At 46.6% G+C, this 13,719-nt stretch overlaps 1 protein-coding gene across 1 annotated transcript in view; it reads right to left on the bottom strand.

Moving 5' to 3' along the window:
* LOC110167849 (neuronal-specific septin-3-like) overlaps positions 1-2,463 on the bottom strand; it is a 61,431-nt gene extending 58,968 nt beyond the window's left edge. The window contains exon 1 of the mRNA XM_020933244.2: positions 1,223-2,463. Within this exon, the coding sequence (XP_020788903.2) occupies positions 1,223-2,171 (949 nt within the window). The 5' untranslated portion in view covers positions 2,172-2,463. The remainder of the gene's footprint in view (positions 1-1,222) is intronic.
* Between the last annotated feature and the right edge of the window lie 11,256 nt (positions 2,464-13,719).

Genomic DNA, 13,719 nt, shown 5'->3' with positions numbered 1-13,719 from the left:
AATATCAGTACTAAGGAACAGACTCGATACTCAACACTGATTCAAATACCACAATGAGAATTTTAAAAAAAAAAACAACAACAACAAAATTTCTTTAGACAAAACAATCTGAAGAATCTGATAAGTTCTGATATAAACTTTTCTCTTCTCATGTATGTGTTATATGTGTGTAATGGTCAGTGGTGCAGTAGGTTCATGTTGGTCCGTGTGTGTACTAGTCTATGTGCTTTGACACTTGTTCTCATACAACTCAACATCAGGAAAGACTCGTTTATGTCCTGTGAATATTCTGAAGACTTGTTAGTCTTGATATCTGCTCAAATCTAATTCTAAATCTCAATCAAATCTAGTTTCAATGGTACAATACAATAGTTTTAGTACTGATCAGTATCAGCTTTTGAATACTTTTGGCTCCCTCCTCCCTCCTGACAGCACGCTCAGTGTTTGTAGTTCCTTCTTTAAAGCATTAAGATCACAGGCCACTTATCCTCCTTTTAAAGATTTTTGTGTGTCACACTCAATGACAGGGCACACGTGAAATCATGCGTCACCACCTCTGACACTCTGACACTGCTCTTACTGTCGTGTGCTGACTTGAAGCTCTGCAGAGGTGAATGAGCCAGGTGAGCGTGCGTGCATGTGTGTGTGTACGTGTGTGTGTGTGTGTGTGTGTGTTTGTGTTTGTGTGCGTGTGTGTGTAACAGTGTTTCTGTGTGCTCTGGAGAGAATCCGCTCACTCAGCACACAACATTACTGTACTGTAGTTCTATTTTGAATCTGTTTGTTTGTGAAACTGATGAACACTACACTCTTCAGCATGACGAAGAATCTTCATCTATCACACAGTCAAAAGATCTGACCCCTCATGTGTCTAAAACTGAGTCAGAGTCATTGTCAGATTTGAAGGTATTTTTGGGTAAAGTTATAATTGTATTTGCTGGTTTGACATGAGCAGCAGATGTAACACAGACATGATTATATAACGGTTACCTAGCAACTACAACGTAAACACAATCCAAACAAGTTATGATTAGACTAATCACATGTGTGAACTGTACTGTACTGATTACACAGGCAGAGGGTTTCAGTGCTATTTCCTGTATTTTTGTATTTTCCTTCTGAACTTTTTGCCACAAACTGATGTAAAAGTGCTAAATGTTCAGCTCAGGTCTCCCACCAAACCAAGTCAGAATTAGAAAAACATGTTGTGGACTTGTCTTACCTTTGCTCTGTCCTTGGGGTCCTTGGGGTCCTTGGGGTGCTGGTGGTTGGATCATTTGCCCGGGCAGCCCGGAGGTGGTGTTGGTGCTGGTGTGGAGCGCCGCCTGAGAGAAGGAAGCGATCCTCTGGAGGATGGAGCCCACGCTGTCCCCTAGCTCGTCTTCTTTGTCCCCCTGTGAGGACATGGGACTCCTGGGGAAGGAGACACTGTCCACCTGCCCCACCTGAGGACCTGACAGGAGCTGCAGCCGGGGGGTCTGGGCGGGGGACAGGGGCACCGGGCAGGGGCTTACTCTGGGAACTCGCTGGGGGCCGGGCGGTGTGACGGGTGTAAAGACGGGCGGCGGGGTGACGGGTGGGTAGAGGGGAGGGATGTCCGAGCTCTCCAGACTGCTCAGGGAGGCCGACGAGCTGACCATCCCAGAGCCGGGGGAGCGTGGTGGTGGGACAGCGGTTCGGGGGGACATTGTCTCTGGAGGGACAGAGGGACCGGTCACTATACTGTCCAAGTCCAGGGGGAACTTGTTGAGCTGGGGGGTCTTCCTCGGACTTGCCGGGGTGGCTGGCTTTGGGCTGTGGTTGTTGAAAGAATGGATCTCTTCTCCGAAGCTGCCGTTACTACGGAAACGCCCGTTCCAGGTAGAGTTAGCATTAGCATTAGCACTGACAAACTTGAAGCCGGGAGAGAGGTGCTCCGACGCGCCGCTCCTCCCCACAGCGCCCCCTGCGTCTCCGTTGGGGTTGTGCAGGTCTGAGGTGGGTTTGGACTCCTGAGAGAACTTGGTGTGGTTGAAGTTGGCGTTGATAGGCTGCTGGTGGGCGTTGTGTGGTGGGTACTCTTCGGGCGTGCGGGGGGAGGGGTAGGACAGGAGCTTGGACCCCCCTCCGGCGTACTCCAGGCTGGACGTGGAGCTGTGCAGGCTGTCGTTGTCGCTGCCCGCCCCGAACATGGCCGAGTATCCGTTGGGGCTGAAGCGGCTGTGGAAGGAGGCGGCGCGAGTCACGCAGGTCCCGTTGGTGTGCAGGGGCTTGCTGGGAGTCCCCTTGTTGAAGGACAGGCTGGCAACCACAGCGCGGGGCCGGGACGGAGAGGGGCCCAGGGGAGACGGGTAAGACCGGGTGGGGGACTGCAGAGCGGGTTTGGTGTGGGTGAGGTAGTAGTGAGGGGAGGCGGGGGGCAGAGGGGAGCAGACCGGAGAGGGCGAGGTGAAGGTGGGGATGTCCTCCTCATCGTCAATGTCAAAGGACCTCTTCAGAGCTGTGGAGAGAGAGGACTTGGTCAGAACATGCAGAAGAGAAACAGGACGACTTCAGCGTCAGACAGAGGGCAATGTGAGAGGGAAAGTGTCTTTCTCATGGGCACAACAACAGTAGCCCCACACTCGAGGGAGGGGGGCTCTTTGGAACTGAAACCTGAGTTCCTGCAACTAAAGCAACACATCCTGGGCTGTTCTTGGCCAGGACGAGCTGAGCTTGAGGGTTTGACCTGCATGTTTTGGGCTGATGGGGGAAACTGGTGGCCTGATTCATCAGATGGTTTGACTTCATGGAAACAGAATTAGAATTCATTCGCTCGGCGGTAGGCGGGTACTTTTTTCATTTAACCAATCGCTGCTCTTTGGTCATGATGTATGTAATGCGCCGCTACCGCTGCTAACTGGTATATAAAGCTTTTCCCAAATCCTGCAGAAAGAAGGACAATAACGTCTTTCCCCTTCCCTTTCTCAGGAATCTTTGCCAACACAGAATGTCTGTCTTTGTCTACATCCACCTCAACCGCTGTGTTTACTGTCGTGCTGTTCCACAAAAGGGAACTAGTCACGGCTCCACAGCTCACAGGGGGTACCAGCCTGGCTACTTAACCTGAGTGTCCGGAGGAAACCCAGCCAGACACAGGGAGAACAAGTAAATTCCACCCAGACACAAAGAGAACAAGTAAACTCCACCCAGACACAGGGAGAACAAGTAAACTCCTCACAGACACAGGGAGAACACGCAAACCGGGGGATGGACATGCTAAGCCCTCTCAGGTTCTGTAGTGGCTGTGGTGCTTCTGTGGATGTTCCAGAGTGTTCCTTTAGCTCCAGCAGCTCTCCACCTCCTCCAAACATCTCAACACATTTCTGAAGGATCCTGGGCTGAACAACTCACATGTGACGAATGAAGCGCCTGTTTCCACTGTGAATGTGTGATTGTGACGCTGACTCTGTGCACTCATACCTGGATACTGTTTCTGTTTTAAAGCATCTCACTGTTCCTGTCTAAAACTGGGCTGAGGTGCACTCAGTGTTGGGAAGGTGACTTTTAAAATGTATTCCCCTACAGATTACAGATTACACACCCCAAAATGTAGTTTGTAACATAATCCATTCATTTACTTAAAGTGAGTAACATAATCTGAATACTTTGGATTACTTGATTTGCTGTAGAGAAGCAAAGACGAGAATATTGTAATAAGATGTTTTGTCTGATAAAAGAAAATAAAAAGCCCAGACTTTACTGAACCAAATTAAAAATATTATTGATAAAAGAGGAGGAGACACGTCCACACAGCAGGATTTAGTCCTGTTAAATCCTGTTAAAACCAGTTTTAGTCCTGGTTTAGTCCTGGTTTAGACCTGGTTTTAGACCTGTTTTAGATTTAGATTAGACCTGGTTTTAGTCCTGGTTTAGTCCTGTTTTAGTCCTGGTTTAGACCTGGTTTTAAACCTGTTTTAGACCTGGTTAAGATCTAGTTTAGACCTCGTTTAGTTTCCGGCAATGAGGCAATGAGTGGAATTACCAAAAAAAAAAAAAAAAAAAAGGGGGGGATACTGCCCAAAATGCAAAAACAGGAAAATACCACCACGTATTTCAACAAAGTAACTGTAATCCAATTACCACTCAGTGAAACAGTAACTGTAACTGAATACAGTTACTCATAATTTGTACTCTGATTATGTAACTCCGGTACATGTAATCTGTTACTCCCCAACACTGTGTGCACTCATTTCTTGCGACTTCAGCTCTCCAGAAGTTTCATTTTGTAAAGGAAAATGGTTGGAGACACTTTAGATCTTCATCCAATAAGATGATTTTCCCCTTCACATGTGTAAATGTATGAAGCAGTTCATACACTGTACAAACACGAGGGCGGGGGTTCAAATCCTCCCTGCTCTGAGGGGCGTGTGTGTGCATGTGTGTGTGCATGTGTGTGTGCATGTGTGTGTGCATGTGCGTGTGTGTGTGAATTGGTGTACTCTCCTCTGAGGTCCATTGAGGTAAAGTAAATAAAAGTATAAACAGTGAGAGTCTTTGAGCGTTTCAGTCCCTCGGGTCACGACTCTCACCACGGTTCCTCAGGGGCCAAAAGCCAAAAGAATAATACAGGGTAATAAACGAGTATATGGTGGAGTAACCATAAGTGTACTCAAGTAAGAGTACAAAGTAATGGCCCAAAAGTAAAAAGTAACTACTCCCGAGTAAGAGGAGTAACTGACAGAACATCTGAGTGAATGTAATTTGAAGGACTAAACATGGACTAACACTCAAAATATGACACTGTACAATATATGACTCAAATACAAGTACTGCAACTTCAGTACCAGTATTAGAAGTACTCTGAAAAGTACATATTGTTTCAAACGTTAGTCGTGTTGGTGAGCACTGTGGTACTGTGCACACAGTGTTGGGGAGTAACAGATTACATGTACCAGAGTTATGTAATCAGAGTACTAATTATGAGTAACTGTATTCAGTTACAGTTACTGTTTCAGTGAGTGGTAATTAGATTACAGTTACTTTGTTGAAATAAATGGATTACATGCTGGTATTTTCCTGTTTTCACATTTTAGACTATATCCCTTTTTTTTTTTTTTTTTTTAATTCCACTCAATGCCGGACACTAAACCGAGACTAAATCAGGATTGAACCAGGACTGAACCCTAAAGTATCTAAATCAGGTCTAAACCAAGTCTAAACAGGTCTAAAACCAGGTCTAAACCNGGGAGGGATGTCCGAGCTCTCCAGACTGCTCAGGGAGGCCGACGAGCTGACCATCCCAGAGCCGGGGGAGCGTGGTGGTGGGACAGCGGTTCGGGGGGACATTGTCTCTGGAGGGACAGAGGGACCGGTCACTATACTGTCCAAGTCCAGGGGGAACTTGTTGAGCTGGGGGGTCTTCCTCGGACTTGCCGGGGTGGCTGGCTTTGGGCTGTGGTTGTTGAAAGAATGGATCTCTTCTCCGAAGCTGCCGTTACTACGGAAACGCCCGTTCCAGGTAGAGTTAGCATTAGCATTAGCACTGACAAACTTGAAGCCGGGAGAGAGGTGCTCCGACGCGCCGCTCCTCCCCACAGCGCCCCCTGCGTCTCCGTTGGGGTTGTGCAGGTCTGAGGTGGGTTTGGACTCCTGAGAGAACTTGGTGTGGTTGAAGTTGGCGTTGATGGGCTGCTGGTGGGCGTTGTGCGGCGGGTACTCTTCGGGCGTGCGGGGGGAGGGGTAGGACAGGAGCCTGGACCCCCCTCCGGCGTACTCCAGGCTGGACGTGGAGCTGTGCAGGCTGTCGTTGTCGCTGCCCGCCCCGAACATGGCCGAGTATCCGTTGGGGCTGAAGCGGCTGTGGAAGGAGGCGGCGCGAGTCACGCAGGTCCCGTTGGTGTGCAGGGGCTTGCTGGGGTCCCCTTGTTGAAGGACAGGCTGGCAACCACAGCGCGGGGCCGGGACGGAGAGGGGCCCAGGGGAGACGGGTAAGACCGAGTGGGGGGACTGCAGAGCGGGTTTGGTGTGGGTGAGGTAGTAGTGAGGGGAGGCGGGGGGCAGAGGGGAGCAGACCGGAGAGGGCGAGGTGAAGGTGGGGATGTCCTCCTCATCGTCAATGTCAAAGGACCTCTTCAGAGCTGTGGAGAGAGAGAGGACTTGGTCAGAACATGCAGAAGAGAAACAGGACGACTTCAGCGTCAGACAGAGGGCAATGTGAGAGGGAAAGTGTCTTTCTCATGGGCACAACAACAGTAGCCCCACACTCGAGGGAGGGGGCTCTTTGGAACTGAAACCTGAGTTCCTGCAACTAAAGCAACACATCCTGGGCTGTTCTTGGCCAGGACGAGCTGAGCTTGAGGGTTTGACCTGCATGTTTTGGGCTGATGGGGGAAACTGGTGGCCTGATTCATCAGATGGTTTGACTTCATGGAAACAGAATTAGAATTCATTCGCTCGGCGGTAGGCGGGTACTTTTTTCATTTAACCAATCGCTGCTCTTTGGTCATGATGTATGTAATGCGCCGCTACCGCTGCTAACTGGTATATAAAGCTTTTCCCAAATCCTGTAGAAAGAAGGACAATAATGTCTTTCCCCTTCCCTTTCTCAGGAATCTTTGCCAACACAGAATGTCTGTCTTTGTCTACATCCACCTCAACCGCTGTGTTTACTGTCGTGCTGTTCCACAAAAGGGAACTAGTCACGGCTCCACAGCTCACAGGGGGTACCAGCCTGGCTACTTAACCTGAGTGTCCGGAGGAAACCCAGCCAGACACAGGGAGAACAAGTAAACTCCACCCAGACACAAAGAGAACAAGTAAACTCCACCCAGACACAGGGAGAACAAGTAAACTCCACCCAGACACAGGGAGAACAAGTAAACTCCTCACAGACACAGGAAGAACACGCAAACCGGGGGATGGACATGCTAAGCCCTCTCAGGTTCTGTAGTGGCTGTGGTGCTTCTGTGGATGTTCCAGAGTGTTCCTTTAGCTCCAGCAGCTCTCCACCTCCTCCAAACATCTCAACACATTTCTGAAGGATCCTGGGCTGAACAACTCACATGTGACGAATGAAGCGCCTGTTTCCACTGTGAATGTGTGATTGTGACGCTGACTCTGTGCACTCATACCTGGATACTGTTTCTGTTTTAAAGCATCTCACTGTTCCTGTCTAAAACTGGGCTGAGGTGCACTCAGTGTTGGGAAGGTGACTTTTAAAATGTATTCCCCTACAGATTACAGATTACACACCCCCAAAATGTAGTTTGTAACATAATCCATTCATTTACTTAAAGTGAGTAACATAATCTGAATAGTTTGGATTACTTGATTTGCTGTAGAGAAGCAAAGACGAGAATATTGTAATAAGATGTTTTGTCTGATAAAAGAAAATAAAAAGCCCAGACTTTACTGAACCAAATTAAAAAAATTATTGATAAAAGAGGAGGAGACACGTCCACACAGCAGGATTTAGTCCTGTTAAATCCTGTTAAAAACCAGTTTTAGTCCTGGTTTAGTCCTGGTTTAGACCTGGTTTTAGACCTGTTTTAGATTTAGATTAGACCTGGTTTTAGTCCTGGTTTAGTCCTGTTTTAGTCCTGGTTTAGACCTGGTTTTAGACCTGTTTTAGTCCTGGTTTAGACCTGGTTTTAAACCTGTTTTAGACCTGGTTAAAATCTAGTTTAGACCTCGTTTAGTTTCCGGCAATGAGGCAATGAGTGGAATTACCAAAAAAAAAAAAAAAAAAAAGGGGGGGATACTGCCCAAAATGCAAAAAAACAGGAAAATACCACCACGTGTATTTCAACAAAGTAACTGTAATCCAATTACCACTCAGTGAAACAGTAACTGTAACTGAATACAGTTACTCATAATTTGTACTCTGATTATGTAACTCCGGTACATGTAATCTGTTACTCCCCAACACTGTGTGCACTCATTTCTTGCGACTTCAGCTCTCCAGAAGTTTCATTTTGTAAAGGAAAATGGTTGGAGACACTTTAGATCTTCATCCAATAAGATGATTTTCCCCTTCACATGTGTAAATGTATGAAGCAGTTCATACACTGTACAAACACGAGGGCGGGGGTTCAAATCCTCCCTGCTCTGAGGGGCGTGTGTGTGCATGTGTGTGTGCATGTGTGTGTGCATGTGTGTGTGCATGTGCGTGTGTGTGTGAATGCGTCTTTGGTGTACTCTCCTCTGAGGTCCATTGAGGTAAAGTAAATAAAAGTATAAACAGTGAGAGTCTTTGAGCGTTTCAGTCCCTCGGGTCACGACTCTCACCACGGTTCAGCTCAGGCCCCACTCAACGACTCCCAGGGGCCAAAAGAATAATACAGGGTAATAAACGAGTATATGGTGGAGTAACCATAAGTGTACTCAAGTAAGAGTACAAAGTAATGGCCCAAAAGTAAAAAGTAACTACTCCCGAGTAAGAGGAGTAACTGACAGAACATCTGAGTGAATGTAATTTGAAGGACTAAACATGGACTAACACTCAAAATATGACACTGTACAATATATGACTCAAATACAAGTACTGTAACTTCAGTACCAGTATTAGAAGTACTCTGAAAAGTACATATTGTTTCAAACGTTAGTCGTGTTGGTGAGCACTGTGGTACTGTGCACACAGTGTTGGGGAGTAACAGATTACATGTACCAGAGTTATGTAATCAGAGTACAAATTATGAGTAACTGTATTCAGTTACAGTTACTGTTTCAGTGAGTGGTAATTAGATTACAGTTACATGCTGGTATTTTCCTGTTTTCACATTTTAGACTATATCCCTTTTTTTTTTTTTTTTTTAATTCCACTCAATGCCGGACACTAAACCGAGACTAAATCAGGATTGAACCAGGACTGAACCCAGGTATAAAAGTAGGTCTAAATCAGGTCTAAACCAAGTCTAAAACAGGTCTAAACCAGGTCTAAAACAGGACTAAAACAGGATTTAACAGGATAAAACCATGCCGCGCGGGCCGTGTCTCCTCGTCTTCGATCAATAATATTTTTAATACGGTTCAGGAAAGTCTGGGCTTTTTATTTTCTTTTAGCAGACAAAACATCTTATGTGAAGATATCCAAGTCTTTTCTACAGAAAATCAAGTAATCCAAAGTATTCAGATTACGTTACTCACTTTAAGTAATTCAGTGGATTACGTTACAAACTACATTTTACATTTTAAAAGTCACCTTCCCAACACTGAATGTACATAAGTGGGCAGAGCGCAGTATGTGAATGAATCAAGTGTCAAATGTGAAAATATGGGACGTGACAGGGACAGAGGACACGTCTATGTGGACGGGAGGGGACGTGTGGGAACAGTGTCCTCGCACACAAAGGACCAGTGTGAGGACAGAGGACGGGGGACAGGAGACAGGATCGTCTTACAGACAGAAGAAACATGACACTGTGAGGCTTTGTGCCAGAGAGACTGTGCACAAAGAAGATCCACTGAGACAGGACAGAGACAGGGACACTGAGGGGACAGGACAAAGACACTGAGAGAGGACAGGACAGAGACACTGAGAGAGAACAGGACAGAGACACTGAGAGAGAACAGAGGCACTGAGAAGACAGGACAGAGACACTGAGAGAGGATAGAAGCAGAGACAGTGAGAGAGGACAGCACAGAGACACAAAGAGGACAGGACAGGGACACTGAGAGGACAGGACAGGGACAGTGAGAGAGTACAGAGTACTGATTTCTATATTGCAGCCAAGAAAAGGGTTTGGACACACAGACAGCAGCAGAGAGAACATCTGCTCCTGTAGAGAACATGTGCTCCTGCTGAGGTCTGAACGCTCCAGCAGCAGCACCCACACTGACAGCAGCTCCAGGCTCCAGGTTCCAGGCTCAGTACTGTAAATGTACTCAAGTAAACGTACAGAACATATACTCAGTTACAGGTACTAAGTTGGAGGGTCCACCTCCAGCTCATCTTCATTCAGATGTAAATGTTTTTGGCTCCAAATAGATTTATCTTTAGACTTTATCGATCCACAAGGGAAATGACTTGGACACAGTGGCTCACGTGTAGGAATGTTTGAGGAGATAGTGTGTCCCTGCTGCCACGCTCTGAGACGCTCCGGGTGTGAGACGTCTACTGTGTCGCTCAAAAATATCTCATGTATTCTCACTAGAGATGCACGATCCAGCTTTTACACTTCTGATACCGATATCAGATATCAATATTTTGACTTTAAATGTCGGCCAATACCAGATCTCATAAAAATCATGAAACCAACACCTGGTCCAGCTGATGATTCAGTATCAGCACAATCAAGTGAAAAATCTAATAGTTTTGCTTTCAGTAAAAGTATGATGTTTGCATGAGGATTACTACTACTACAACATACTATAGGTGAGTTTCATTGTTGACAAAAGCGCGCGTTGCATGCTGGGAATTATTTTGGTCGGCGGCAAAAAACACTAATTCAACATGACGGACGGAGCGAGAAAACACGTAAAGGGCAGAGGACCCAAGACCATTTGACCAGAAATTGGTCATAAGCATCGACGGACGACAAATCACCCTTTTCAACCCCGACAAAAGGTGGAACAAACCAAATTTCTGGTCAGAATCACCAACTACCTGGACAAATATTCACTTTGGTGATATCCACAATGACTTGGTGGAAACTCCTGGGCCATTCACAGCGGAAAAGATGAAAACCTCCAAGAGTCTCGATGTGTTGTTGAACTTGTTGTAGTCCATGGTTTGTTAGGATCTTCTACGTTTGCTCTGTGAATGTTTGAAAGCCGTTTAATTCACCATTAGCGGTTCTTTTCACTCAGAATACGAAAAAGACATTTTCCTTCTTCCGTGCTTCTTATTTGTGCATCCGATAATGCAGCAGGAATTTACCATTATCGGGGAGAAATACACAAGGTTACACACTGTGTTTGACCGCTATCCTGTTTCTTGCCTCCAACCAAAATATTTCCCAGCATGCAACGCGGGCTTTTAATAACAATGATGTCAGCTGAAACTCGCCTATACAGTTAGCTCTGGACGTTTGAGATGCTACAGGTTTTTTACACCACATGTGGCAACAAATGTGGCAGAAGATCTTCCAGAAGAATCACTTTGAGGGAATGGACCGTTTTATCACCAGTGAAACACCAGAGCGGAGTGAGAACCTCTCCTCAGACTGTCCCGACACAGATCTGAGCTCCCTGACACGTCGTCCTGAGACCTTCGGCTGAGACACAAACGATGTACAGGGTTTGGTTCCTTATACGCTCTTGAATGAAGCTAATTACAATTACTCCAAACATCTCCTCCAGTCCAGAGCTGGGAGTATTTGTAGTGAGTGTGACGCGTGGGGGGTCGGTGGAGGGACTTGCCTGGGCCAGTCCCTCTGATAAGCTCTGCGGAGAAGTGAGCTCCAGGCTAGCACTGACACTAACCTTCACCTTCAAACTGCATTCAGGGGCCCATAAACCCTCTTCCAAGGGCCCCCAGTCTCACAGGGCCCCTAGCCACACGGGGCCCAAGGAGGAGGAGATAACCCATTTTATGGAGCTGACTCAAGGCCGTGGGGGCCTTGACACGCACCAGAATACCCCACACCACGAGGACGGAGGTGACTGACAGGATAGTTAATATTTCATAAACGGTATTTGCACTGGAGGACTATGGGGCCAATATGAAGGGCCCCAGGAAAATATATTTTGTACAAGCAGCTTCAGGTCCAAATAAATCCACTGTGTCCTGCCTCCATCAAATTATAGAAAGTTTTATTGTCCCATAATCTGGAAGTATGTTGTTAGAGTCACTCAGTGGTATTAAACATTAAAGGGGACATAAGGCTTTTTGTAATACTTTTTGTAGTACTTTTGTACTACTTTAGTAGTGCTACACTGTAGTACACTTGGATTTGTGTTCTTTAAAAACCTGTCATCTTTAATGCCCACAGGTCGGAGGTTCAGAGTTAACAGTCAATATGTCATGAAAGTGAAAAATCTCCATGGAGACTTAAGGTACTCGAGACTTTAAACACACTTTTATGAGCATTAAGTACACACCAAACCTATGTAAACCTGAACTACAATTACAGTGTAAACCTGAACTACAATTACATGACTAAAATCACACTCAATAACAAGTCCAGGTGTAAAAGTCGATTCAAAAAGTACACAAAAGTACTATGCCCTACAACATGTGGTTCCACACAGGTGCTCCCTGCAGAGCTGTGAGCTGAGAGGGACTAATGCTCCTCATGTGCTCCTCTGGAACTCGGGATTCTCACATGAGATGTTGAATATCTGATGCTGTTTGAGCTTTTATCCACTTCTTTCTCCAGTTTTATTTTCTCTGGATAAGTGGCAGTTAAGCTCTAAATGTGATCATGTTTAGTGAAAGAACTCAGAGAAATGAACAAATCTCACCATCCTGGTTCTTCTCCTCAGAGCACTGACGTCAGGTGTGGAAGTCAGGCTCATGGTTTTGGACAGAAAGAGCACAAGAGCGACAGGAGAACTCCTGTCTATGTTTAGGCCCTGTCATCATGACGTCACAGTCATGTGGTCTCATGATGTCACAATCATCATTTCACTCGTGTTACTAAAGCACTGACGTCTTTCACTGGACTTTAGGAGATCATAACACAGATCTGCACACGACTCATTCACCCCAGTCTGCATTCGGCCCGCTGTGCACTCGGCCCGCTGTGCACTCGGCCCGCTGTGCACTCGGCCCGCTGTGCACTCGGCCCGCTCAGTGTTGTGATGCTGTGACTCGGTGCAGTCGTGCTGCTGTGATGAGCCCAGGCGTAAACAGGGAGGGTCCCGCTGGCCTGGGCCTGTCCCCCTCCTCACATTCCACACAGGTAGGCCTTTGACAGACGGACAGCGTGCGCTTTGACACGTGTGTGTGTGTGTGTGGGGGGGGGCTGACAGGGGGATGGGGGGCACATCTGGACGGCGCATTCCAGTGGCTCTGAAATCACAACCCTGCGCTCGTAAAACCAACAGTGACCAGAGCTGGTGTAGCATCAGCTCACGTTAATGCTTTTGTAGAGCAGCCCACACATGTGAGCTCTGCACACTCTGGACACGACACGGACTTCCTGGAGACGGACTCCAACACACACAAATGAAACAAGAGCAGAAGATGAATCAAACATGGTGGTGTGTTGGTGTCCATGGCCTGTGGGGGTGTGTCTTATCCAGAGCGTCATAGAGAGAAGATAAATCTAAATATAGAGAAGATCAATATAGAGAAGATAAATATGGAGAAGATAAACATCTAGGGATGATTATTGACAGTGCCCTACACTTTGAAGCGTAAAATGATGCCATCTGCAAGAACGTGCAGCAAAAACTGTTCTTTTTTTAAGGAAAATTAGTTCTTTTAACATCAGTCATGTTCTTATGAGCCTTTTGATCAGTTTTATTGAATCTGTTCTTGTGTTTTGTGTTGTCTGTTGGTTTGGTGTCTCTCTGTGTTGAGTAAAAATCATCAGGCTCAGTTGGTCAAAGTGTCAGGTGAAACTGTTGTCTTACAGCTGCAGAACATCTACAACAGAAGGTTGATCCCAACAGATACTGGAGAGCCCTGAGCACCCACGAGGAGTGAGAAGTTGAACCTCATTCCTTCTGGGCGACGTCTGTCAATGCCCCGGATCAGGACTCAGAGCCCGGACTTCCTTTAGCTCTGAAGCCATTACCAGGATAAATGCTCTTACAGCTCGGACCAGTTGTGGTGAAATGTGGTCACATCTCCTGTTCTTTTTTTTTTTTTTT

Source organism: Boleophthalmus pectinirostris, unplaced genomic scaffold, assembly GCF_026225935.1.
Source record: "Boleophthalmus pectinirostris isolate CB_2022bp ecotype Guang Dong unplaced genomic scaffold, ASM2622593v1 HiC_scaffold_17, whole genome shotgun sequence".
NCBI classification, from domain to species: Eukaryota; Metazoa; Chordata; class Actinopteri; order Gobiiformes; family Gobiidae; genus Boleophthalmus; species Boleophthalmus pectinirostris.
This window is presented reverse-complemented; position numbering and strand designations above follow the sequence as displayed.